Consider the following 27,872-nt stretch of genomic DNA (forward strand, 5'->3'; position numbering starts at 1 on the left):
TTAATAGACCTGACCTGAGGTCAGTCAACTTGGAAACCTGCTGTCGCCTCAGAGTTCAATGCACAAACCACGTGACCTTTGACCCCAGCAAAGGCGATCCCGGAGTGTTTTGTCACATTGTGTTGGAGAACGCGGGCAACGCGTGGCACAGGCGACAGTATGGAAGACGTGGTGAAAGCCCTAGTACAGGCCACTGCGGCACAGCAGGAAGCTAATCGCTTGATGGCCGCACAGCTGAAGGAGTTACTGGACATGACGGCTGCGGACCGCCAGCTTCTCCAACAGGTGGCGCAACGCTTGGTGAGCATGCCTGAGGTTGACCCGGAAGCAGAGTCCAGGAGGATCCATGTGAGTCGATACTGGCAAAAGCTGACCGCGGAAGATGACGTCGAGGCGTACCTGACAACGTTTGAGCGGACGGCGTTGAGGGAGAAGTGGCCGAAGGCACGATGGGCCAATTTGATTGCTCCGTTTCTCTCCGGCGAGGCCCAAAAAGCTTACCATGACTTAGACCCGGAAGTCGCACAGGACTTTGAGAAGCTGAAAGTTGAGATCCTGGCCCGGCTGGGTGTGACGACGGCTGTCCGTGCACAGAGGGTACATCAGTGGACCTATCAGCAAGATAAACTGCCGCGATCGCAGATGTTCGACCTGATCTTCTTGATAAAGAAATGGCTGCAACACGAGGTACTGACAACTCCGGAGATAATCCAGCGGGTCGTTCTGGACAAGTACCTGAGAGTACTACCACCGGCGCTGAAAAAGTGGGTGAGCCAAGGAAATCCCGCGACAGCGGATCAACTGGTGGACTTGGTGTAGCGTTATTCCGTGGCGGAAGGACTTCCTGATGATACCGCTACTACCCGAACTGTACCTCCTCCTCGTGGAACCGGTAAGACTGTTCCAGGGACTGCGGAGGAAGGAAAATTGCCAAAAACTGTGGGGGAGGAACACGGGACTGCTCGCCCCCCGAGATCAAGGGTGTCGGACTCTGGTTTCAATAGGGGGCTTGTTAGGTGTTTCCGTTGCCATGAGAAGGGCCATGTTTCTGCGAACTGTCCTGTTACCACTGAACCCATGCAGTGCGACGTTACGGACTCTAAGAAACGCATGTCTTTGGTTACACGGCTAGCAAGTGTGAATGCGGATCAAAATGATACAGTAAAACATCTGTGTGAATTGTCTGTAGATGGGAAAAATGTTGTGGCATTACTAGACTCTGGAAGTGTGGTGACTCTAGTGAAAGCCAGTCTGATAGCACGTCCAACTAGTCCGTCTGACAAGTTTTCTGTAACGTGTGTGCATGGTGACACCTGCTCATATCCTACAGCGGTCATATGTATCTCCACTCCCTATGGGTCTGTGCAACACAAAGTGGGACTCGTTCCCGCATTGTTACAGGATATAATCTTGGGCAGGGATTTTCCTCTTTTCTGGCAGTTGTGGGAGAATCAGTTGCTCCTTCACGGTAGCTGTGACCGTGAATCTTCTCCCATGCTACCTGGAGGTCCCGAGCTCCTGGAGGAGACCCCACAGGAAGATGCTGCTGGGGAGATTAGTGAATCTAACCTTCAGTACCCCTTCTCAGTTATGGCGGGGGAAACTGAGGAAACTCAGCGAGAGGCGGAGGCAGACAGCCATCCCGCACCCTGCCTACCAGATTTGGGAGTCCAGTTGGATGACTTCCACAGCGAACAAATGAAAGATCCTACCCTGACTCAGGCTAGGAAAAATGTAAAAATGGTAGATAGCGTACCCGTAGAACCTGACACTAGGCTAGCGTACCCGTACATGGTTCTTGAAAATGATTTACTCTACCAGGTAGAAAAAAAAGGGGAAGACACTGTGCAGCAGTTAGTGGTGCCCAAACCTTATCGGCGGAAGGTACTGGACCTGGCCCACGGACATATAATGGGGGGACATCTGGGGGTACAAAAAAACACAGAAAGAATATTGCATTGTTTTGTGTGGCCTGGAATACACAATGATGTGCGTAACTATTGTGAGTCCTGTCCAGAGTGCCAAATCTCGGCACCTAAATCTCGGTACTGTAGTCCTTTGGTACCCCTCCCTATCATTGGGGTCCCTTTTGAGAGAATTGGGATGGATTTGGTTGGGCCCCTTCCCCGGTCCGCACGTGGGCACCAACATATCCTCGTCATCATGGACTATGCCACTCGCTACCCGGAAGCCATCCCTTTGCGTAACACTGCTACCAAAACGATCGCCAAAGAATTGGTGCAAGTGTTTAGTCGGGTAGGAATTCCAAAACAGATACTCACCGACCAGGGGACTCCCTTTATGTCGAGGGTAATGAAGGAGCTCTGCAGACTCTTACAAATAGATCCGTTGCGTACATCTGTCTATCACCCTCAAACAGATGGGTTGGTTGAGCGGTTCAATAAAACCTTAAAACAGATGCTCCGGAAGGCGATAGACAAAGATGGGAAGAACTGGGATTAGTTGTTACCCTATTTGCTGTTTGCCATTAGGGAAGTTCCCCAGTCTTCCACAGGGTACTCGCCTTTCGAGCTATTATATGCCCGTCGTCCCCGTGGACTGTTGGACGTCGCAAAAGAAACCTGGGAAGGTCAAGTCACTCCCTTTAAAACGGTGATAAACCATGTAACGCAAATGCAGGACCGTATTGCTGCTGTCATGCCCATTGTTAGGGAACATATGTTACAGGCCCAGGGAGCCCAGAGGCTAAGTTATGATAGAGGCGCCAAGGTCCGTACGTTTGCACCCGGGGATAGGGTGTTGATCCTAATCCCTACGGTGGATAGTAAATTTCTGGCGAAATGGCAGGGCCCCTTTGAGGTCATGGAACGAGTTGGAGAAGTAAACTATAAAGTGCACTAGCCTGGTAAGAGAAAACCAGAACAGATTTATCATGTGAATCTGATAAAACCCTGGAAAGACCGCGCTGCCCTAACAGTGGATCTGCCCCGTCCGGTTTGCTCACCTACCGTACCGGAGGTGCAGATTGCCGAGACTCTCTCTGAACGACAAAAATCTGAGGTTAAGCAGTTTTTGTTACAGAACCAACAGTTTTTTTTCGGAAAAACCTGGCCAGACTAGGCTAGTGAAACATGAGATTGTCACAGAGCCTGGTGTCACAGTTCATGTGAAGCCGTACCGGATTCCGGAAGCACGCCGTGAAGCCGTCTCCCGGGAGGTGAAGGCAATGTTGGACTTAGGAGTCATTGAAGAGTCGCACAGCGCCTGGTCCAGTCCAATCGTGTTGATACCTAAGCCGGATGGCTCTATACGGTTTTGCAATGACTTTAGGAAACTTAAAGCGGTTTCTAAATTTGATGCCTACCCTATGCCCCGGGTCGATGAGTTGATCGATCGGCTGGGTAAAGCCCGATACATTACGACCCTGGATCTAACAAAGGGGTACTGGCAGATCCCTCTGGCCGAGGCGGCCAGAGAGAAGACGGCATTTGCTACACCGGAAGGGCTGTTCCAGTATATCTACATGCCGTTTGGACTTCACGGAGCCCCAGCAACGTTCCAGAGATTGATGGATCGAGTCTTGAGGCCCCACAGGCAGTACGCTTCTGTCTACCTAGACGACATCATAATTTACAGCGTGGACTGGGAAGCTCACCTCCGGAAGGTACAGGCGGTGATTGATGACCTGAGAGACGCAGGCTTAACGGCGAACCCCAAGAAATGTCACATCGGCCTTGAAGAAGCCCGATACTTGGGCTACGTGATTGGCAGAGGAGTGGTTAAACCCCAGATCGACAAAATACAGGCAATTCAGGGCTGGCCGCAACCAGTGAACAAGAAACAAGTTCAAGCTTTCCTGGGCATTGCCGGCTATTATCGCCGGTTCATACCCAACTTTGCGGCCATGGCTACCCCCTTGACGGATCTTACCAAAGGGAGGGATTCCGTCATGGTAAAATGGACCTCAGCGGCTGAAGAGGCCTTCCACAGTCTGAAATGGGCTTTGTGCTCTCAGCCCGTACTAGTGACTCCTGATTTCAGCAGCAAGTTTGTGGTGCAAACTGATGCTTCTGATACTGGTGTCGGAGCTGTACTTTCCCAGGTAAGGGACGGAGTCGAACACCCGGTCCTCTACCTCAGTCGGAAACTGAATGTACATGAGCAGAGGTATGCCGTGATTGAAAAAGAGTGCCTAGCCATCAAATGGGCTCTCGACTCCCTCAAATATTACCTGGCAGGTAGGAAGTTTAGGCTGGTCACGGACCATGCCCCTCTCAAGTGGATGCATCTCCACAAGGACCGTAATAGTCGGGTAACCCGGTGGTTCCTTGCCCTGCAGGCTTACTCTTTCACGGTGGAGCACCGCCCCGGGGTGCAGATGGGGAACGCTGATGCCCTGTCCCGAGTACACTGTTTCGAGAGTATTCCTGCTCGACCTGAGTGGTCTGAGCAGGGGGGGAGGATATGTAAGAGTCATCTCGGTCTGGTAGTCGGGGGCAGGTATATCTCACCCAGGTATTTGTCCTATGTGAATTAGGCTGCTCAGTATCTTCAGGATACCGAGGGGTTAATAAGTGCAGGAATAAAGGCTGACCAGCTGGAGGTTTCAGGTGTCAGCCTGGGGCACACAGAATGCCTGTCTGTGTGAGACAAACGTGAGTGTGAGCTGTGCTCATGATCTGTGTAATGTTAGCTGGGAGGGAGAAGCCCCCCCAGTTGTTAGATAGCAACGTATTTGTTTAGTTAGCGCCGGACAGGCAAGGATTTATTTTTATGTTTTGTTTTCTGTATTTGCTTTCACTTTAATAAACCTGACCTGAGGTCAGTCAACTTGGAAACCTGCTGTCGCCTCAGAGTTCAATGCACAAACCACGTGACCTTTGACCCCAGCAAAGGCGATCCCGGAGTGTTTTGTCACAAAATATATATATATATATATATATATATATATATATATATATATATGTTTTAACGAACATTTGAGCCGAAAAATCCATTAGATGTCGGTTTTGCAAGCCTGCGAGAAAATATCACAGTACGGATGCCATACATACGGAGGATGCCATGCGCAAAATACGCTGCCACACCCTGCCTACGGATGACATACGGATCACTATTTTGGGAACATTTCTGCGTATTACGGCCGTAAAATACGGACCATATTTTCATACGCTGAGTGTGGCGCCAGCCTTAGGCTGTGTGCACACATAGCAGATTTTTCGCGTTTTTTTCGCTATAAAAAAAACGCTCACATTAAGCATCCTATTTAATAGAATGCAATCTACATTTTTTGTGCACATGCTGCATTTTTTTCCTGAGCGAAATCGCATTCCAGAAAAAAACGCAGCATGTTCATTAAATTTGCGGAATCGCGGGGATTCCGCACACCTAGGAATGCATTGATCTGCTTACTTCCCGCATGGGGCTATGTCCACCATGCGGGAAGTAAGCAGATCATGTGCGATTGGTACCCAGGGTGGAGGAGAGGAAACTCTCCTCCACGGACTGGGCACCATATAATTGGTAAAAAAAAATAAATAATTAAAATAAAAAATCGTGATATACTCACCCTCTGATGGCCCCGGAGTCTTCCCGCCTCTCAGCGGTGCACGTGGCCGCTTCCGTTCCTATAGATGGTGTGTGTGAAGGACCTGCGATGACGTCGCGGTCACGTGACCGCGACGTCATCGAAGGTCCTGCACACACACCATCTATAGGAACAGAAGCCGCTGAGGAGATCGGCTGTTTGCGGAAGGTGAGTATAACCATTTTTTTTATTATTTTTAACATTCTATCTTTTACTATTGATGCTGCATCAATAGTAAAAAGTTGGTCACACTTGTCAAACACTATGTTTGACAAGTGTGACCAACCTGTCAATCAGTTTTCCAAGCGATGCTACAGATCGCTTGGAAAACGCTAGCATTCTGCAAGCTAATTATGCTTGCAAAACGCTAGTTTTCTGCGGGAATATGCATGCCAATTCTGCATGCGATATACCAGCGGCAGGAGTTGCAGAATTGCCGCGGAAATGTCTGCGGCAATTCTGCAACGTGTGCACTTAGCCTTAACCTATTGCAACAGACCTCCCTTTACAAAATGCAAAAATGGGCTCCGTTCCAAACAGAACCCCAAATTTGGAGTCCTGCTTTAACATTCTCCAATATTTGGGTACCGTATCTTTTTTAACATATAATGTTTATCATATTTGGTATAAAAAAAAAACACTTGTCTTGTTTAGATTACTTTTTTGGAGAACTCTGTGGAGGAACCCTCCCTATAAATACATCTGCAGCTTCTTTATAAATCTAATATTCAAGAGAGCCCTTAGCCATTATTTTGTTTCTTTTAGTATCAATTTCAGTATCATATCTTGCTTTACTAGACAAGATCCTGCCAACTCTTGTGATTTAACTCCGAGGAAGACATTTAACTCTTTTACGATTTTTGGTGTACATGAACCGTGTCCCTGCCTTTGATTCGGGCCTGCACACTAAGCCCACATCTTTCCCCACACATGATGGATGATTTAACCTGTGATAGTGTGCCCCTAACAGCCGCGGTGAAGCATAGTGGAGCCCGTGGCCGGCGTTCATTGGAGATTGTGATTTTTCTCTATGCATAGCAGTGCTGGAGCACTGCTATGTATAACACAAGCGATCAGACGATCATAGCTTCAACTCCTCCAAGGGAAATAGTAAATCTTGTGAAAAAAAAAATATGAAAAACTAAAAAAAAAAAACCCACAATATTGCCCCATTAAAAATAAAGCAATAACAAAAAATTAAAAACACATATTTGGTATCGCGTCATTCGTAAAAGTCCGATCTGTCAAAATCTAATCCAATTGTTTTATGGCATAACGATAAAAAACTTAAAACAACGGAATTAATTTTTTTTAGCCTTCGCAACATTGGAATAAGAGGCAATGAAAACAAGGTATCTATTCCAAAATACTATTAATAAAAACGTCAAATCAGGGCGTGAAAAATAAGCCATCACCCAGCCCCAGATACCAAAAAACGAAAATGTTATGGGTCTCAGAAAATGGCGACAAAAGCAAACTTTTTTTATCTTACAAATTTCAAAAATTTACTTTTATCACTTATACATGTTTCATACCTGCGTAATCGTACTGATCTAGAGATTCATATTGCCAGGTCATAATTATCAGAAAACGAACATGGTAAATAAAAAAAATAAATTATTGTGGAATTGCACTTTTTTGCAAATTCAACTCACTTGGAATTTTTTTCCCCAGTTTTCCAGCACATTATGTGGTAGAATGAAAGGTGTCAATGAGAAGTACAACTTGTAAACAAAAAACAAGCCCTCATATGGTTATGAGGATGAAAACATAAAGATTGTGGTTCTTGGAAGGAGGGAAGGAAAAAAAAAAGCAAAAAAATCTAAAAACATACTGGGGTGTGAAGGGGTTAGTCCGGGGTCATACTGCAGCGTAATATGGACGAGTGCTAAGCGATAAAAAATCACATAGCACTCGGAGCAATGTAAATCTATGGGGCAGCTCCTATCATCCGTTTTTTTCCTCGTCCGTATTATACTTGCGATTATCCGCGTATCTCAGCTGAGAAAGGCCAATGCAAGTGGAGCGCCCCCAGTAGGGCAATGGGGTACTCTGAGTCGGGCCCTTCAGTTCTCGGCGGGGATGTCACGGTGGCTGTCCTAGGGATGTCCGTTGTAAAAGGGGGAAAGGTCTTTAAAGGGATAATGTTCGTGACGCCACCTGTGGTATTCGGTCAGGATGACCGACGCTGCTGTGAGGGGTCCACTGGAGTGATGTTATGGCAGCTAGATGGTATACCTTCCCACAGGTGAAGTGTATCCCCAGGGCTTCCCAGAGCGTAGATGGTGGATGATATAAGGCGCAGTGAATAACGAGGACTGTTGTGAATTCTGCTTTTGGGTTCCCTCCGGTGGTGGTAGGTGGTAATGCAGTTGTCCCTGAGTTGCAGTCCTGGTCAGGTGTTTCTGCTGATTGCAGTTCTGACTGGGGTATTTAGGTGTGCAGAATCCATTAGTCCTTGCCAGTTGTCAATTGTTGTTGGGAGGTGTTGGACCTCTGCCTGGTTCCTCCTACCTTTCTGCCAAATCAGCAAAGATAAGAGTCTGTTTTTTTTTCTGTGGCACACATGCTGTGTGCTTCATGATTCAGTGCTATTCTTTTGTGTTTTCTTGTCCAGCTTAGATTGTGTCAGTATTTTCTCAGTCTTGTTGGATTCTCTGGGGTTGCAGATATTCATTCCACGTCTTTAGTTAGATTGTGGAATTTTTTGTATTATCTGCTGTGGATATTTTTTGAAGGGTTTTAATACTGACCGCCTAGTATTCTGTCCTATCCTTTCCTATTTAGCTAGAGTGGCCTCTTTTGCTAAATCTTGTTTTCTGCCTGCGTGTGTCTTTTCTTCTCCTACTCACAGTCAATATTCGTGGGGGCTGCCTATCCTTTGGGGTTCTGCTCTGAGGCAAGGTAGTATTCCTATTTTCATCTATAGGGGTATTTAGTCCTCCGGCTGTGTCGAGGTGTCTAGGGTTTGTTAGGCACACCCCACGGCTACTTCTAGTTGCGGTGTTAGTTCATGATCTGCGGTCAGTATAGTTTCCACCTACTCCAGAGAAAGTTTCATGCGGCTCCAAGGTCACCGGATCATAACAGTACAACTGGCCAATAATGAGCTAAATGCATCTTAGAAGAAGGGAAGAAAGGTGTTGAGCCATTTTTTTTTCTGCAGTTTGTTTTGTCTTTTTTTCCCTCTTTATTTATGGGTGGCTGAGGAGTCTTGTGCTAGCATGGATGTTCAGGAATTAGCTTCTCGTGTAGACCAGCTTGCTGCTAGGGTACAGGGTATTTCTGATTATATTGTTCAGATTCCTGTTTTAGAACTGAAGATTCCTACTCCTGATTTGTTTTTTGGTGACAGGTCCAAATTTGTGAGTTTTAAAAACAATTGTAAACTGTTTTTTGCTTTGAGACCTCGATCCTCCGGTGATTCCATTCAGCAGGTTAAAATCGTCATCTCCCTGCTGCGTGGTGATCCACAGGATTGGGCATTTTCCCTGGAATCTGGGAATCCTGCTTTGCTTAATGTAGACTCCTTTTTTCAGGCTTTAGGATTATTATATGATGAACCGAATTCTGTGGATCAAGCGGAGAAGACCTTGTTGGCCCTGTCTCAGGGTCAAGAGGCGGCAGAATTGTATTGTCAGAGATTCAGAAAATGGTCTGTGTTGACTAAATGGAATGATGATGCTTTGGCGGCAATTTTCAGAAAGGGTCTTTCTGAATCCGTTAAAGATGTTATGGTGGGGTTTCCCACGCCTTCCGGTCTGAGTGATTCTATGTCTCTGGCCATACAGATTGATCGGCGTTTGCGGGAGCATAGAACTGTGCGCGCTGTGGCGTCGTCCTTGATTCCAGGCAGTAAGTTTCCTAACGGCCGACTTTTCTACCTGTCTGTGCCTGAACATACCGCCATGCGGAGTTATGTTAAGGAGTCTTTGGAGAAAGGGCATATTCGGCCATCTTCTTCACCGTTGGGAGCGGGATTTTTTTTTGTTGCTAAGAAGGATGGCTCCTTGAGACCTTGTATTGATTATCGCCTCTTGAATAAGATCACGGTCAAGTTTCAATACCCTTTACCTTTGCTTTCTGATTTGTTTGCTAGGATTAAGGGGGCTAGTTGGTTTACTAAGATTGACCTTCGGGGGGCATATAATCTTGTTCGTATTAAACAGGGTGATGAATGGAAAACTGCGTTTAATACGCCCGAAGGCCATTTTGAATACCTTGTGATGCCATTCTGGCTCACTAATGCTCCATCGGTTTTTCAATCCTTCATGCATGATATCTTCCAGACTTATATTGATAAATTTTTGATTGTATATTTGGACGATATTTTGATTTTTTCCCATGATTGGGAGTCTCATGTGGAACAGGTCAGGATGGTATTTCAGATCCTTCGTGACAATGCTTTGTTTGTGAAGGGGTCTAAGTGCCTCTTTGGGGTGCAGAAGGTTTCTTTTTTGGGCTTCATTTTTTCTCCATCTATGGAGATGGATCCGGTTAAGGTTCAGGCCATCTATGATTGGATTCAACCCACATCCGTGAAGAGCCTTCAGAAATGTTTGGGTTTTGCAAATTTTTATCGCCGTTTCATTGCTAACTTCTCCAGCATGGTTAAACCCCTGACTGATTTGACGAGGAAGGGCGCTGATGTAGCTAATTGGTCCTCTGAGGCTGTTTCTGCCTTTCAGGAGCTTAAACGCCGATTTACTTCTGCTCCGGTGTTGCGCCGACCGGATGTTTCCCTTTTGTTTCAGGTTGAGATTGACGCCTCTGAGATTGGGGCAGGGGCCGTTTTGTCTCTAAGGGATTCTGTGGGTTCCTTGATGAAACCGTGTGCCTTCTTCTCCCGCAAGTTTTCGCCTGCTGAACGCAATTATGATGTCGGCAATCGGGAGTTGTTGGCTATGAAGTGGGCGTTTGAGGAGTGGCGACATTGGCTTGAGGGAGCTAAGCATCGTATTGTGGTCCTGACTGATCATAAGAATCTGATTTACCTTGAGTCTGCCAAACGGCTGAGTCCTAGACAGGCTCGATGGTCCTTGTTTTTTTCCCGTTTTGATTTCGTGGTTTCGTATCTTCCGGGTTCTAAGAATATTAAGGCTGATGCCCTTTCTAGGAGTTTTTTGCCTGATTCTCCTGAGGTCCTTGAACCGGTCGGTATTCTGAAGGAAGGGGTGGTCCTTTCTGCAATTTCCCCTGATTTACGGCGGGTTCTTCAGGAATTGCAGGCTGACAGACCTGACCGCTGTCCTGTGGGGAAATTGTTTGTTCCTGACAGATGGACTAGTAGAGTGATTTCTGAGGTTCACTGTTCCGTGTTGGCTGGTCATCCTGGTATTTTTGGTACCAGAGATTTGGTTGGTAGGTCCTTTTGGTGGCCTTCCTTGTCGCGTGATGTGCGTTCTTTTGTGCAGTCCTGTGGGACTTGTGCGCGGGCCAAGCCTTGTTGTTCCCGTGCTAGTGGGTTACTTTTGCCATTGCCGGTCCCTGAGAGGCCCTGGACGCATATTTCTATGGATTTTATTTCTCATCTTCCGGTTTCCCAGAGGATGTCGGTTATTTGGGTTGTTTGTGACCGGTTTTCTAAGATGGTTCATTTGGTGCCTTTGCCTAAATTGCCTTCCTCTTCAGATTTGGTTCCGTTGTTTTTTCAGCATGTGGTTCGTTTGCATGGTATTCCGGAGAATATTGTGTCCGACAGAGGTTCCCAGTTGGTTTTGGCGGGCCTTTTGTGCTAGGCTGGGCATTGATTTGTCTTTTTCTTCTGCATTTCATCCTCAGACAAATGGCCAGACCGAGCGAACTAATCAGACCTTGGAGACCTATTTGAGATGCTTTGTGTCTGCTGATCAGGATGATTGGGTGGCCTTTTTGCCATTGGCCGAGTTTGCCCTTAATAATCGGGCTAGTTCAGCTACTTTGGTTTCGCCTTTCTTTTGTAATTTTGGTTTTCATCCTCGTTTTTCTTCTGGGCAGGTTGAGCCTTCTGACTGTCCTGTTGTGGATTCTGTGGTTGACAGGTTGCAGCAGATTTGGGCTCATGTGGTGGACAATTTAGTGTTGTCTCAGGAGGAGGCTCAACGTTTTGCTAACCGTCGTCGGTGTGTTGGTTCCCGGCTTCGGGTTGGGGATCTGGTTTGGTTGTCTTCCCGTCATGTTCCTATGAAGGTTTCTTCCCCTAAGTTTAAGCCTCGGTTTATTGGTCCTTATAGGATTTGTGGGATTATTAATCCGGTGTCTTTTCGATTGGCGCTTCCGGCCTCTTTTGCTATCCATAATGTCTTCCATAGGTCTTTATTGCGGAAATATGTGGTGCCCGTTGTTCCCTCTGTTGATCCTCCGGCCCCAGTGTTGGTTGATGGAGAGTTGGAGTATGTGGTTGAGAAGATTTTGGATTCTCGTTTTTCGAGGCGGAGGCTTCAGTACCTTGTCAAATGGAAGGGTTATGGCCAGGAGGATAATTCTTGGGTTTTTGCTTCTGATGTCCATGCTGCTGATTTGGTCCGTGCCTTTCATCTGGCTCGTACTGATCGGCCTGGGGGCGCTGGTGAGGGTTCGGTGACCCCTCCTCAAGGGGGGGGTACTGTTGTGAATTCTGCTTTTGGGTTCCCTCCGGTGGTGGTAGGTGGTAATGCAGTTGTCCCTGAGTTGCAGTCCTGGTCAGGTGTTTCTGCTGATTGCAGTTCTGACTGGGGTATTTAGGTGTGCAGGTTCCATTAGTCCTTGCCAGTTGTCAATTGTTGTTGGGTGGTGTTGGACCTCTGCCTGGTTCCTCCTGCCTTTCTGCCAAATCAGCAAAGATAAGTGTCTGGGTTTTTTTCTGTGGCACACATGCTGTGTGCTTCATGATTCAGTGCTATTCTTTTGTGTTTTCTTGTCCAGCTTAGATTGTGTCAGTATTTTCTCAGTCTTGTTGGATTCTCTGGGGTTGCAGATATTCGTTCCACGTCTTTAGTTAGATTGTGGAATTTTTTGTATTATCTGCTGTGGATATTTTTTGAAGGGTTTTAATACTGACCGCCTAGTATTCTGTCCTATCCTTTCCTATTTAGCTAGAGTGGCCTCTTTTGCTAAATCTTGTTTTCTGCCTGCGTGTGTCTTTTCTTCTCCTACTCACAGTCAATATTCGTGGGGGCTGCCTATCCTTTGGGGTTCTGCTCTGAGGCAAGGTAGTATTCCTATTTCCATCTATAGGGGTATTTAGTCCTCCGGCTGTGTCGAGGTGTCTAGGGTTTGTTAGGCACACCCCACGGCTACTTCTAGTTGCGGTGTTAGTTCAGGATCTGCGGTCAGTATAGTTTCCACCTACTCCAGAGAAAGTTTCATGCGGCTCCAAGGTCACCGGATCATAACAGAGGACACAAGGTTGCAGTCTCTTTACCTTTACTGAAGACTTCAGCATCCACAGTCCAGGGTACAGACCACAGGGCAGGCAGAGTCTGCCCGGTCTGAAGGCAAGTCCAGAGTCCCCTTATCCAGGTGGAAATCAGTAGCCTTCCTCTAGCGCGGAGTGTTGTAGTACCTCCCTGTTGAGCGTCTTGGTAAGGTCCTCACAACTATTGTAGATGTAATGTCTTTCTCTCTGTTCCCCTGATGGATAGGATAGGACAAACCCGTATGACTGATGGCCTGAGGCTTTTTACAGGGACTCTAGCACGCCCCAGCCCCCACAAGTTGCCACCGTGCCTCCTTGGTATAGGTGCTTGTTGTGAATCCGCTTTTGGGCTCCCCTGGTGGTTGCTGGTGGTACTGGTGACTTGTGTGTCTTTTCTGTCTCAGTTCACCTGCTCCCATCAGTGTTTGGGAGTTTCCTATTTAGCCTTGCTCTCCAGTCATTTCCTTGCCGGTCATCATTGTAACCAGAGCCTTCGGTTGCATGTTCCTGCTACTAGTCTGCTGATCAGCTAAGTGGACTTTGTCCTTTTGTTTTGTATCTTTTGTCCAGTTTGCAGTTTTGTTATTCTCTGTAGCTGGAAGCTCTTGTGGGCTGAAATTGCCACTCCTGTGTCATGAGTTGACACAGGAGTCTTAAAGTAATTTCAGGATGGTTTTTTGATAGGGTTTTCAGTTGACCGTGAAGTCCTCTTTTGTATCCTTCTGCTATCTAGTAAGTGGACCTCTCTTTGCTAAATCTACCTTCATACTGTGTATGTCTTTTCCTCTAAACTCACCGTCATTACATGTGGGGGGCTGCTATCATCTTTTGGGGTATTTCCCTAGAGGTAAGCCAGGTCTGTTCCTTCCTCTACCAGGGGTAGTTAGTCCTCCGGCTGGCGCGTGGCATCTAGGGTTAATCAGGTATGCTCCCTGGCTACTATTAGTTGTGTGGTAGATTTAGCTCACGGTCAGCTCGAGATTCCATCACCCAGAGCTCGTCCGTTATTTTTGTGTTTTGATGTTTCCCTGCCATTGGGAATCATGACAGTATGACCGGACCGTGTTAAAGTTACTGGCAGAAGAAAGGAGAGAAAAAGAAGTCTGTAGAGTTTTTTTTTTTTTTTTTCCTATGTTTGCTCCATAGTTGGATCAGTTGTACTTCAGCTCTAATTACAGCCTTTGCCTTTCTCTCCTTCTAATCCTTGAATGGCTCTGATCTCACCTGTTTAAAGATGGATCCTCAGAGCTTGGCTGCAGGTTTAAATAATCTTGCTACTAAGGTTCAAAATTTACAAGAATTTGTTATACATACTCCGATGTCTGAACCTAAGATTCCTACACCAGAGGTGTTTTCCGGAGATAGATCTCGGTTTCTGAATTTCAAATATAATTGTAAATTATTCCTTTCTCTCAGACCTCACTCCTCTGGAGATCCTGTCCAGCAGGTTAAGATTGTGATTTCTTTGCTGCGAGGTGACCCTCAAAACTGGGCATTTTCATTGACACCAGGGGATCCTGCGTTGCTCAATGTGGATGCCTTTTTTCTGGCTTTAGGCTTGCTTTATGAGGAACCTAATTTGGAGATTCAAGCTGAAAAAGCTTTGATAGCCCTATCTCAAGGGCAAGATGAAGCAGAGATATACTGCCAAAAATTTCGTAAATGGTCTGTGCTTACTCAGTGGAATGAGTGCGCCCTAGCGGCAAATTTCAGAGAGGGCCTCTCTGATGCCGTTAAGGATGTTATGGTCGGGTTCCCTGCGCCTACAGGTCTGAATGAGTCCATGACAATGGCTATTCAGATTGATCGGCGTTTGCGGGAGCGCAAGCCTGTGCACCATTTGGCGGTATCTTCTGAAAAGTTGCCAGAGAATATGCAATGTGACAGAACTCTGTCCAGAAGCGAGCGGCAGAATTACAGGCGTAAAAATGGGTTATGTTTCTATTGTGGTGATTCTGCTCATGTTATATCAGCATGCTCTAAACGCACAAAGAAGGCTGACAAGTCTATTTGCACTTTACAGTCTACAGTCTAAGTTTATTCTGTCTGTAACCTTGATTTGTTCATTATCAGTTATTACTGTCATGATTCCCAATGGCAGGGAAACATCAAAACACAAAAATAACGGACGAGCTCTGGGTGATGGAATCTCGAGCTGACCGTGAGCTAAATCTACCACACAACTAATAGTAGCCAGGGAGCATACCTGATTAACCCTAGATGCCACGCGCCAGCCGGAGGACTAACTACCCCTGGTAGAGGAAGGAACAGACCTGGCTTACCTCTAGGGAAATACCCCAAAAGATGATAGCAGCCCCCCACATGTAATGACGGTGAGTTTAGAGGAAAAGACATACACAGTATGAAGGTAGATTTAGCAAAGAGAGGTCCACTTACTAGATAGCAGAAGGATACAAAAGAGGACTTCACGGTCAACTGAAAACCCTATCAAAAAACCATCCTGAAATTACTTTAAGACTCCTGTGTCAACTCATGACACAGGAGTGGCAATTTCAGCCCACAAGAGCTTCCAGCTACAGAGAATAACAAAACTGCAAACTGGACAAAAGATACAAAACAAAAGGACAAAGTCCACTTAGCTGATCAGCAGACTAGTAGCAGGAACATGCAACCGAAGGCTCTGGTTACAATGATGACCGGCAAGGAAATGACTGGAGAGCAACGCTAAATAGGAAACTCCCAAACACTGATGGGAGCAGGTGAACTGAGACAGAAAAGACACACAAGTCACCAGTACCACCAGCAACCACCAGGGGAGCCCAAAAGCGGATTCACAACAGGTGCTGATAGGTAACGTGGAATTATCTGTCCTGCCAGTCTCTGAAGTAAAGCGTAGAGATCCTTACTCCCTCGGTATGCTGGCTACTGGATTCTGCGCCTCAGAGGGAAGCAGCTTGCTCCTGGCTGATCTCCCTCTGATATTCCTCTCCTGTGCTCTGCTTTCCTGCACACTCTCTGCTATATGCTCACTCTTTAGTGTCTTTTCCCAGGAGTTGCAGCACTTCATGCCTCGGAGCTCCTCTCCCTCTGTGTTCCTGACAGGAACTCCACTCTGAACCCCTTTTCCCTCCAGATCAGGATGTTATATAGGGGAGTTCACCTTAAACAGGCTTAGAGCCCCCCCTTCTGGTCTGGAGTGTGAACATGTTGCATGCATTGTGTTTACCTGATGAAGAGATCTCCTTTATTGCCTTCAGACGTAATATCACTCCCCCTGGTGGAAGAACAACATTACTGCAACGACCAGGACTCTGGGGCGCTGCACAAGTCTATGGGTGTGAGAAAAAAAATCGCACAGCACACGGACCATCAGTGTGACTTGCAAGAAATTCTCAGGCATTGGGCAGGTGACAGGAATGGCTCAGCCATTATTTGCTCATTTTGCAAGTGTGTGAGAAAATCTAACCATACGGATGACACACGGATACTTTTTTGAGAAAAAAACGCATCCTGGCCTTAAATAGATAAGGTGGTATCTCTGATAATGTAAAACATTTGTATCGGTAGGTTTACTATATACTGAAAATTGTAGTCTATCATCTAACTTCACACTGTGTACATCTAGATATTCACACTGACGTTTGTTATAATTAATCAAAAATTTAGTTCAGCAGACATTTAAATAGCTCACAAATCTCCAAGCACTCCTCATCATCTGTCCATAATAAAAACACTTCATCAACGTATCTAAATAATTTCAAAATATTACTGGAACATTCACCATTATTAGTTACACATTCTTTTTCTAATGTATCCACAATCATGTTTCCTACACTTGGGGCCACAGAGGACTCTATCAAAGTCCCCCGGAAATGCAAGCAGTAGAAACCAAGAACCTAAAGTAATTTTTGGTAAGAACCATCTCCACTAAAGAGATCAATAACATTATATATTTACTACACGTTGTAGCTTCACCCCAAGGTTTATTCGTATATAGATGATTAATATCTGCTACATAAGTACCATATTTTTCACACTATAAGATGCACTTTTTTCCTCAAAAAATATAGAGGAAAATTGGGGGTGCGTCTTATAGTCCAGATGTATCGGCTCTGGCTGTAGTGGGGAGGTGAGGTAGCAGCAGCTGCAAAGCATCAGGTCACAGAGGCAGGAGCCAGCTGCTGCGGCTAACTCCTGTGCCCACTGCTGAAGAGAAATGAATATTCACTGCCTTCCACGCCTTTGTCCTGCAAAAAAACAAGCCGCCATGAAACTCCGTTGGCGGAAAAATAAAAAATGTATAGCTCTCAGAATAAAGCGATCAAAAAATAATTTTTTCTATAAAATAGTTTTTATTGTGTAAAAGCGCCAAAACATAAACGATATAAATGGGGTATCGCTGGAATCGAAGAATAAAGCTGCTTCATCAATTTCACCAAACGCGGAACGGTATAAAAAACAAAAAAACAATTTATTGCTGGTTTTTGTTCATTCTACCTTCACAAAATCGGAAGAGAAAGCAATCAAAAAATGTTGTCTGAAAATGGTACCAATAAAAACGTCAACTCGTCCTGCCAAAAAACTAGCCATCACATGACTCTGTCTGCCAAAATATGGGAAAATTACAGCTGTCTAAATATGGCTGATACAGTTTTTGCAATAAAAATCTTTTAGTGTGTGACAGCAGCCAAACATAAAAACCCGAAATAAATCTGGTATTGCTGTACAGTAATCGCACCGACCCGAAGAATAAAGTTTAGAAATCACTTATATCGCAATAGTAACAGCCTAAAAAAATACATAAAACCAACCTACTGCTGTTTATTTGTTCATTCTGCCTCCCAAGGAGGTTTGTTGTTCTCTCCATGCATGTGTTGGGACTGTGACGCAGCCGCAACACTTACAGCTGATCAGCCGGTGTGCTCCATGTAGCCGGGTTCCCTCTGCAGCTTCTTCAGTAAGCGCTGTAGCTTGCCGAATAAGCAGGGACCCGATCAAATTCGCTCATCTCTAGTACTCGCCACACACCTAGATAAGTTGCCTGAGGGAGTCTAGTTTCCAAAATGGTGTCACTTGTGGGGCATTTCCACTGTTTAGGCACATCAGGGGCTCTTGAAACACGACACTATGGGGCGTCCAGGGAAATTTAACCTGGATTTATGAATTTTAAAGAGTAAATATGAAATTGGTACTCGAGGGCAAATAACAAAAAGACAGTTTATGGATTTTATCAGAAATTATTCACAGTATGCTTTAAACTCATCAGTCTCCTTTTGGAATGACAGGGTAGGATCTGAAGGCAAGAGTCTATACATGTTCATCGGATAATTTATTCAACGCTTTACAGACATAGAGGTCAAGATCAACAATCGCAACCAGTGTCGGACTGGGGTGCCAAGGGCCCACCAGTAACATTGACTTTGGGGGGCACACTTTTCACCTTTATACAAATATTTCACTACCCTGATTCACAAATTTACCCAGATCTCTATATAATAATAAACTGGGTAGTTGGTTAATGAATGATGAGATGCTGCTTTTTTTCTGTACAGAGTGAGGCCGGTTTCACACGTCCAGATAATTCCGGTACCGGAGAAATCGGTACTGGAGTTATCCGTGTCCGTGTGCTCACGTGGCACATCAGTGTGGCACACGTGCGGCAGCCGTGTGCCGCCTGAGGACAACACGAACCGTGCAGGAGAGACAGCGCTACAGTAAGCGCTGTCCCCCCCTCGTGTATGCGCATATTCATCACTGTAATGAGCGGTCCCACGTGACCACTCACACAGGACAAGCTACCAGCGCTAAGAGGAAAGTGGAGACATCGCGGGAGCTGGGTGAGTATTTTTCTGCAAGCGGCCGGGCGGCGCACTGGGGATGGGAGGCGGGAGGTCACCAGCAAACTTTATTTTTAGGAAAAAATAACAAAAACTTGATCTTTCATCACTTCTCTCCTGCGGGGGAGAAGAGATGAATGCCGCCTTCAGCACCACACGCTGGGGGACAGCGCTTACTGTAGCCCTGTCTCTCCTGTGGGCGGTACGTGCACATGGAGGAGAGTGCATACTGTTCTCCGTGTGCACGTGTGCAGGACGTATTACTGTACGTGCTGCCGGAGATAAGCGGACATGTCCCCCTGTTTTCAACACGGACACACGGTCCGTGAAAACACGGAGACATGTGCATAGACCCATTCATTTGAATGGGTCTACATGTGTCAGTGTCTCCGGTACGTGAGAAAACTGTCAGTACACGTACCGGAGACTGACGTGTGAAAGAGGCCTGAATCAAGTGAATTATGCCAAGTACTGCCCATACAGTGGGGTTGGGGGCCCAGATCTACACAGGAGCCCACCGGGGGATTCCACTGTTGCCCTGTGGGCCAGTCCAAGCCTGATCGCAACACCTTTGTCTGCTTTTTTTAATCCCAGTAGATGTATCATTTTGTAACAATTCGGTGCCTCTGTTTCTTTCTTAGGCTATGTTCACAAGCATCGTTTTTGCTGCGTTTTTTTTCTGCAGCTGAAATTTGCTCTTTTGGCAGTAAAAACACTGCTTTTAAAACTTCCATGTTGCGACAGTTTCAGAGCATTTTTATATGTTTTTCGTGTCGTCGTTTTGGTGCTGATTACGTGTGTTCTGTCTGCAGTACTTGTTTAATAAAGTTACAGTAGTTTTATTCACCAATAAATTCTGATAAAAATGCCACAAGTAGCAGCAAAAACATTTGTATTTTCAGTGTTTTTTTTCACTTTGATTAATTTCTAAGGGTGAAAAAATGCTGCAAATTCAGTGACAGTATTGAGATGCTGAAAATTTTAAATAACACTGCAGTTTTCCAACTAAGTCGGGAAAGAAACAAGCAAGTTCATGAGATTTCTTAAATCTTTAGCTGGTACTGTAAAAAGTAGCTTGTTGGGCTATGATCACACTTTGTATTTGTGAGTTTTTTTTACCTTAGTATCTGTAAGCCAAATACTATATATCTGCTTTATTTTACTCAGACAGTGGCCGAACAATTCCAGGAGCTGTAAAAGGAGGCACGATGATGAGACTTCTCTTAGGAAGTATGGATGAAATATTCTCAGGGCTTTGCCTGTTCTTTATTAGATGTAACAACAATGTAATGATAACAGAGAAAAACATGCATGAGGTAAGAAGGGTGCCAAGTGGTGCAGCTTCCCAAATGTCTAACAGAGACTGTAAAACATCAACTTCAACTGTGTTGTACAAAGTTCCTTATTGTGAACGCAAACTAGGGCCAATCTCCTAGGGATGCAACTATCGGGATTCTAATGTAAAAGGAAATTCACATAGCTTAGGGAAAATATGCAAAAGCCTGGAAGATTGGATCTCCAAAGTGAAGAACAGGAGAGATAAATGTCTTGGTACCGTGTTAGCCAATAGATAGAAAAATATTTAGAATTGAGAGTCCTCAGTGGTTGATACCTTTTAATGTCTGTGCCTGATGAAGAGACCTGAGTAGTCTCGAAAGCTTGCAATTTGTTACCATCTTTTCAGTTAGTCATTAAAAGGTATCAACCACTGAGGACTCTCAATTCTAAATATTTTTCAAGTGAAGAACACATTATTTAATGTTCAGTGCATTAAAGATATGTATTTACATTAATATATACATGTTTTTAATCATTTAAAAATAAAGATATGGTTCTTTGAAAGCAGTTAAAAAATGCACAATTAAAAAAACATTAAAGGGAACCTGTCACCCCCAAAATCGCTGGTGAGGTAAGCTCACCGGCATCAGGGGCTTATCTACAGCATTCTGTAATGCTGTAGATAAGCCGCCGATGTTACCTGAAAGAGGAGAAAAAGACGTTAGATTATACTCACCCAGGGGCGGTCCCAGTGCGGTCAGGTCGGATGGGTGTCTCCGGTCCGCGCCGGCGCCTCCCATCTTCATTCCATGACGTCCTCTTCGGGTCTTTACGCCGCGGCTTCGGCGCAGGCGTACTTTGTCTGCCCTGTTGAGGACAGAGCAAAGTACTGCAGTGCGCAGGCGCCGGAAAGGTCAGAGAGGCCCGGCGCCTGCGCACTGCAGTACTTTGCTCTGCCCTGAACAGGACAAAGTACGCCTGCGCTGGAGCCGCGGCGTAAAGACCCGAAGAGGACGTCATGGAATGAAGATGGGAGGCGCCGGAGCGGACCGGAGACACCCATTTGACCAGACCGCACCGGGACCGCCCCTGGGTGAGTATAATCTAACGTCTTTTTCTCCTCTTTCAGGTAACATCGGGGGCTTATCTACAGCATTACAGAATGCTGTAGATAAGCCCCTGATGCCGGAGAGCTTACCTCACCAGCGATTTTGGGGGTGACAGGTTCCCTTTAAATACCCTGTTCCCCATGATAAAATAGACATTTGGGTAAGGTCTGCCACCTAGTGGTGACACCTGCTCACGTCTCTGCAGCGCCCCGTGCTCATCCTCTCTCCTGCCCATAAGCTGAGGCTCTACTTGCTTTCTATCACTGCAGATTGCATGGGGCATTGTAGAGATTTGTGGGAGACATCGGCAAGATGCACAACGTCTCCACAGCTCAAACAAGCGAGGCAAAAATTCAATCACATGGGGAGACTCAACCCCAAAAGTAGAAACTATGTCCTGATAGATTTTTTTTTTTTCAAACTGTAATTTTTATTGAAGTACCGGTATATTACGGTAATCTACATAAATAAAAGGATAAATTATTCCTTGTATAAAGTCATTGTGAGTATCGATACATATTCACAATTTGTCAAATTTTAAACAAGCTAATCAGTACTATTGTAAATAAAACTGTAGCAAATAAGAAAGGGACAGATGGTGAGTGACGATCATGTCAAAATCTTGTCTCCTCTACAAGCCAGCCACAATTCGCTGCACAAGATTCATCAGATTTGGAAGTGAGAAATCCGTTCTCTCTTATACATCATTATAATGTTATAAAATTTCAGTTTAGGCTATGTGCACACGTTCAGGATTTTTCGCGATTTTTCAGCGTTTTTTCACTGCAAAAACGCATACATTAAGCATCACATCATTTTTAATGCATTCCGCAATTTTTGTGCACGTGCTGCATTTTTTTCTGTGCAAAAAAATGCAGCATGTTCATTAACTTTGCGGATTTTTTGCGGAAGCTCTGGAAAAAACCACAAAAAATCCGCAAAAAAAACACGAGCGGATTTCCTGTTCAGGGAGTTTGGTGTTGCTCAGGAAAATTCTGCAGACATTCCTGAACGTGTGCACATAGCCTTACAGTCAAGTACAATTACTGGGTTTTGCCTTCACAATAACAATACTTTAATCTGGTACACATGGGATCTGCAGATTACTGAAATGTTTCAGATTACTGGATATGTTTTACAGGTCGACATCATCACTCATATTATTCTTTGTATGTCTCCTGAAATAAAATATTCTGTATAAGGCCGTGGTCACACTCGCGCGAGTCTCTTGCATCAATACCCGGCGCTGCTGCTGGCACTCAGGGCCGAAGTGTGCGGCTGCATAGAAATACATGCAGCCGCACACTCCGGCCCCAAGTGCCGGCGGCAGCAGCATCGGGTATTGATGCGCGAGTTTCTCGCAGCACACTTGCAAGTGTGACCCCGGCCTAACTCTATAAGTCTGTGTGCATACGGTGCCTTTTTTATGCATTTTTTTTCCTTTCAAAATTGGCCCAAAAATGCTATGGAATCCTTATGCCAGCAAAGTCAAAGAAAATCCTGAAATTTTGTGCAGATGGTGATGTATTTTTCCTTTCAGAATTTGCTGTGTGTTAAATTCGCATGTCAATTCTTAGTGCGTTTTTGACCCATTGAATGCACAGGAAAAAAAATGCATGTAAATAACGCATGCAAAAACATCGTGAATTTTTCCACAGCGTTTTTGTTGCCAATGGATTGCAGAAACCTTGCAGAAATTGTAATTGGTAATTACAGTATGTAACTTGCTATGCAGGTGTTCTGTACATCAGTATTTTATGCCTGTAACCTTACTTGATAAATGTGGTGTTTATTGCAACTCAATTTAACCACACTCCTTAAATCCAGATAAGTTTCAGAATTGTTGAGGAAGGTGCAGTTAAATTGGTGAACAATTTTATTGCACTTTATTGCTATAGTTTCCCGAATTCTGCAGCATCTCATCTCCTCCAAAATATTGGTAATGCCATTCATCTTATTTGGAAGGCCCGATTCAGGTGTCCATGTGTCACATACATGTACTACTCGTGTCTATTTGTCACTTTGTCTTTATTGTCTATGCCTTTTGTAAGAGTTTCTCATATGTATCATGTGTTATTTTAAATGTGATCTTACATCTTCAGCTTCCATGAAAAAAACACAAAAATTGAGCTTGACTTCAGTTGGTACACATGCAGCTCATAAAGGCATCTTAACATTGGCCATAAAATATTTAAACCTACAAGAGAAAAAAATGAGCAAAACCCTGCTGTAACTAAGTAAATAAAAAGCAAAAAGTGCATCTAAATAGCACATTGTTCTTAGTAATACTGTTTTTGATCAAAAATAGTATAAAAGCCATCCCACCACGACAAGGTAACTCTGATCAGGACAGTTCTACACTGTCTAATATTAAAAACCTTATCATTAGTGTTGAGCATTCCGATACTGCAAGTATCGGGTATCGGCCGATACTTGCTGTATCGGAATTCCGATACCGAGATCCGATATTTTTGTGATATCGGGTATCGGTATCGAAACAACATTAATGTAAAAATGTGTAAAAGAGAGAATTAAAATAAAAAATATTGCTATACTCACCTCTCCGACGCAGCCTGCACCTTACCGAGGGAAGCGGCAGCGTTCTTTGTTTAAAATTCGCGCTTTTCTTTCCTTTACGTGAGTCCCGGCTTGTGATTGGTTGCGTGCCGCCCATGTGACCGGGACGCAACCAATCACAGCAAGCCGTGACGTAATTTCAGGTCCTTCAGGATTTTAAAATTACGTTCCGGCGTTGTGATTGGTTGCGTCGCAGTCACATGGGCGACGCAACCAATCACAGCAAGCCGTGACGTAATTTCAGGTCCTTAAGGATTTTAAAATTACGTCCCGGCTTTGTGATTGGTTGCGTCGCAGTCACATGGGAGACGCAACCAATCACAAGCCGTGACGTCACGGGAGGCTGGACACGCGCGCATTTTAAAATGGGCGCGTGTCCAGCCTCCCGTGACGTCCCGGCTTGTGATTGGTTGCGCCGCGATCAACCAATCACAAGCCGGGAGGCTGGACACGCGCGCATTTTAAAATTTTAAAATGCGCGCGTGTCCAGCCTCCCGGCTTGTGATTGGTTGACCGCGGCGCAACCAATCACAAGCCGGGACGTCACGGGAGGCTGGACACGCGCCCATTTTAAAATTTTAAAATGCGCGCGTGTCCAGCCTCCCGGCTTGTGATTGGTTGACCGCGGCGCACAAAATGAGTGAGGATGAACTAAACCAAACAAGGGGAAACTGACAATGTTGTCAAAACATCAATTGTTGCATAATAAGTTTGGTCGAATTTGCAGGATGTGTCTCACATTCCCATGTATCACCTCTCAGCTGATGTATTATACAAGCCTCCCGGCTTGTGATTGGTTGACCGCGGCGCAACCAATCACAAGCCGGGACGTCACGGGAGGCTGGACACGCGCCCATTTTAAAAAGCGCGCGTGTCCAGCCTCCCGTGACGTCACGGCTTGTGATTGGTTAATGGCGGCCATGTTGCCGGGCTTCGGACCAATCACAGCAAGCCGTGACGTAATTTCGTCACGGCTTGCTGTGATTGGTCCGCGTCCCGGCAACATGGCGCCGTGACCAATCATAAGCCGGGACGTCACTGGAGGCTGGACACGCGCGCTTTTTAAAAAGCGCGCGTGTCCAGCCTCCCGTGACGTCACGGCTTGTGATTGGTTAATGGCGGCCATGTTGCCGGGACGCGGACCAATCACAGCAAGCCGTGACGTAATTTCGTCACGGCTTGCTGTGATTGGTCCGCGTCCCAGCAACATGGCCGCCCTGACCAATCACAAGCCGGGACTTCACGTAACCAAGTAAAAGCGCGAATTTTAAACAAACAACGCTGCCGGTTCCCTCGCTGAGGTCCAGGCTGCGTCGGAGAGGTGAGTATAGCGATATTTTTTATTTTAATTCTTTCTTTTACACATTAATATGGATCCCAGGGCCTGAAGGAGAGTTTCCTCTCCTTCAGACCCTGGGAACCATCAGGAATACCGTCCGATACTTGAGTCCCATTGACTTGTATTGGTATCGGGTATCGGTATCGGATTGGATCCGATACTTTCCTGGTATCGGCCGATACTTTCCGATACCGATACTTTCAAGTATCGGACGGTATCGCTCAACACTACTTATCATGTGACAAAGTTGACCTCAGTGTGTGAATAAGGGCAGACAAAAACACTGGGCCTAACCAGCAGAACTACAGTCTGGGGAAGCTTTAACCCCTTTCTGCCAGCAGATGGATTAGTACGTCAGCTGGCAGAACCCCCTGCTTTGAGGTGGGCTCCGGCGGTGAGCCCACCTCAAAGCCGTGACATGTCAGCTGTTTTGTACAGCTGACATGTGCGCGCAATGAGCGCGAGCGGAATCACGATCCGCCCGCGCCCATTAACTAGTTAAATGCCACTGTCAATCGCTGACAGCGGCATTTAACTAGCGCTCCCACGCGGCCGGAAGTACTCGCACCACCGACCCCCTTCACATGATCGGGGGTCATCGGTGCATTGCCATAACAACCAGAGGTCTCCTTGAGACCTCTATGGTTGTTGATGGCCGATTGCTTTGAGCGCCACCCTGTGGTCGGCGTTCAAAGCAACCCTGCATTTCTGCTACATAGAGTTGATCTGTGCTTCACCTCTATGTAGCAGAGGCGATCGAGTTGTGCATGCTTCTAGCCTCCTATGGAGGCTATTGAAGCATACCAAAATTAAAAAAAGGTGTTTAAATTTTTTTTTTTAAATATATACAGGTCCTTCTCAAAAAATTAGCATATAGTGTTAAATTTCATTATTTACCATAATGTAATGATTACAATTAAACTTTCATATATTATAGATTCATTATCCACCAACTGAAATTTGTCAGGTCTTTTATTGTTTTAATACTGATGATTTTGGCCTACAACTCCTGATAACCCAAAAAACCTGTCTCAATAAATTAGCATATCAAGAAAAGGTTCTCTAAACGACCTATTACCCTAATCTTCTGAATCAACTAATTAACTCTAAACACATGCAAAAGATACCTGAGGCTTTTAAAAACTCCCTGCCTGGTTCATTACTCAAAACCCCCATCATGTGTAAGACTAGCGACCTGACAGATGTCAAGAAGGCCATCATTGACACCCTCAAGCAAGAGGGTAAGACCCAGAAAGAAATTTCTCAACAAATAGGCTGTTCCCAGAGTGCTGTATCAAGGCCCCTCAATGGTAAGTCTGTTGGAAGGAAACAATGTGGCAGAAAACGCTGTACAACGAGAAGAGGTGACCGGTCCCTGAGGAAGATTGTGGAGAAGGACCGATTCCAGACCTTGGGGAACCTGAGGAAGCAGTGGACTGAGTCTGGTGTGGAAACATCCAGAGCCACCGTGCACAGGCGTGTGCAGGAAATGGGCTACAGGTGCCGCATTCCCCAGGTAAAGCCACTTTTGAACCATAAACAGCGGCAGAAGCGCCTGACCTGGGCTACAGAGAAGCAGCACTGGACTGTTGCTAAGTGGTCCCAAGTACTTTTTTCTGATGAAAGCAAATTTTGCATGTTATTCGGAAATCAAGGTGCCAGAGTCTGGAGGAAGACTGGGGAGAAGGAAATGCCAAAATGCCTGAAGTCCAGTGTCAAGTACCCAGTCAGTGATGGTGTGGGGTGCCATGTCAGCTGCTGGTGTTGGTCCACTGTGTTTCATCAAGGGCAGGGTCAATGCAGCTAGCTATCAGGAGATTTTGGAGCACTTCATGCTTCCTGGCACCTGCTCACAGTGCCAAAACCACTGGTAAATGGTTTACTGACCATGGTATTACTGTGCTCAATTGGCCTGCCAACTCTCCTGACCTGAACCCCATAGAGAATCTGTGGGATATTGTGAAGAGAAAGTTGAGAGACGCAAGACCCAACACTCTGGATGAGCTTAAGGCCGCTATTGAAGCATCCTGGGCCTCCATAACATCTCAGCAGTGTCACAGGCTGATTGCCTCCATGCCACGCCGCATTGAAGCAGTCATTTCTGCCAAAGGATTCCCGACCAAGTATTGAGTGCATAACTGAACATTATTATTTGATGGTTTTTTTGTTTGTTATTAAAAAACACTTTTATTTGATTGGACGGTTGAAATATGCTAATTTATTGAGACAGGTTTTTTGGGTTATCAGGAGTTGTAGGCCAAAATCATCAGTATTAAAACAATAAAAGACCTGACAAATTTCAGTTGGTGGATAATGAATCTATAATATATGAAAGTTTAATTGTAATCATTACATTATGGTAAATAATGAAATTTAACACTATATGCTAATTTTTTGAGAAGGACCTGTATATATATATATATATATATATATATATATATATATATATATATATATATATATATATATATATATATATATATATATATATATATATATATATAGTTCAAATCACCCCCCTTTCGCCCCAATCAAAATAAAACAATAAAAAAAAAAAAAAACCTACACATATTTGGTATCGCCGCGTTCAGAATCGCCCGATCTATCAATAAAAACAAAGGATTAACCTGATCGCTAAATGGCGTAGCGAGAAAAAAAATAAAAATGCCAAAATTACATTTTTTTGGTCGCCGCAACATTGCATTAAAATGCAATAACGGGCGATCAAAAGAATGTATCTACACCAAAATAGTATAATTAAAAATGCCAGCTCGGCACGCAAAAAATAAGCCCTCACCCGACCCCAGATCATGAAAATTGGAGACGCTACGGGTATTGGAAAATGGCG

General features: G+C 45.2%; 1 protein-coding gene across 5 annotated transcripts in view; it reads left to right on the forward strand.

The window, feature by feature from the left end:
- The window catches only part of DNAH8 (dynein axonemal heavy chain 8), a 411,047-nt gene that overhangs the window by 27,732 nt on the left and 355,443 nt on the right, over positions 1–27,872 (forward strand). For all 5 annotated transcript variants that reach the window (XM_077282008.1, XM_077282010.1, XM_077282011.1 and 2 more), the window contains one exon: positions 19,889–20,037. In XM_077282008.1, coding sequence (XP_077138123.1) covers positions 19,889–20,037 — 149 coding nt within the window. The remainder of the gene's footprint in view (positions 1–19,888; positions 20,038–27,872) is intronic.

This window comes from Ranitomeya variabilis, chromosome 2 (assembly GCF_051348905.1).
Source record: "Ranitomeya variabilis isolate aRanVar5 chromosome 2, aRanVar5.hap1, whole genome shotgun sequence".
NCBI lineage: Eukaryota > Metazoa > Chordata > Amphibia > Anura > Dendrobatidae > Ranitomeya > Ranitomeya variabilis.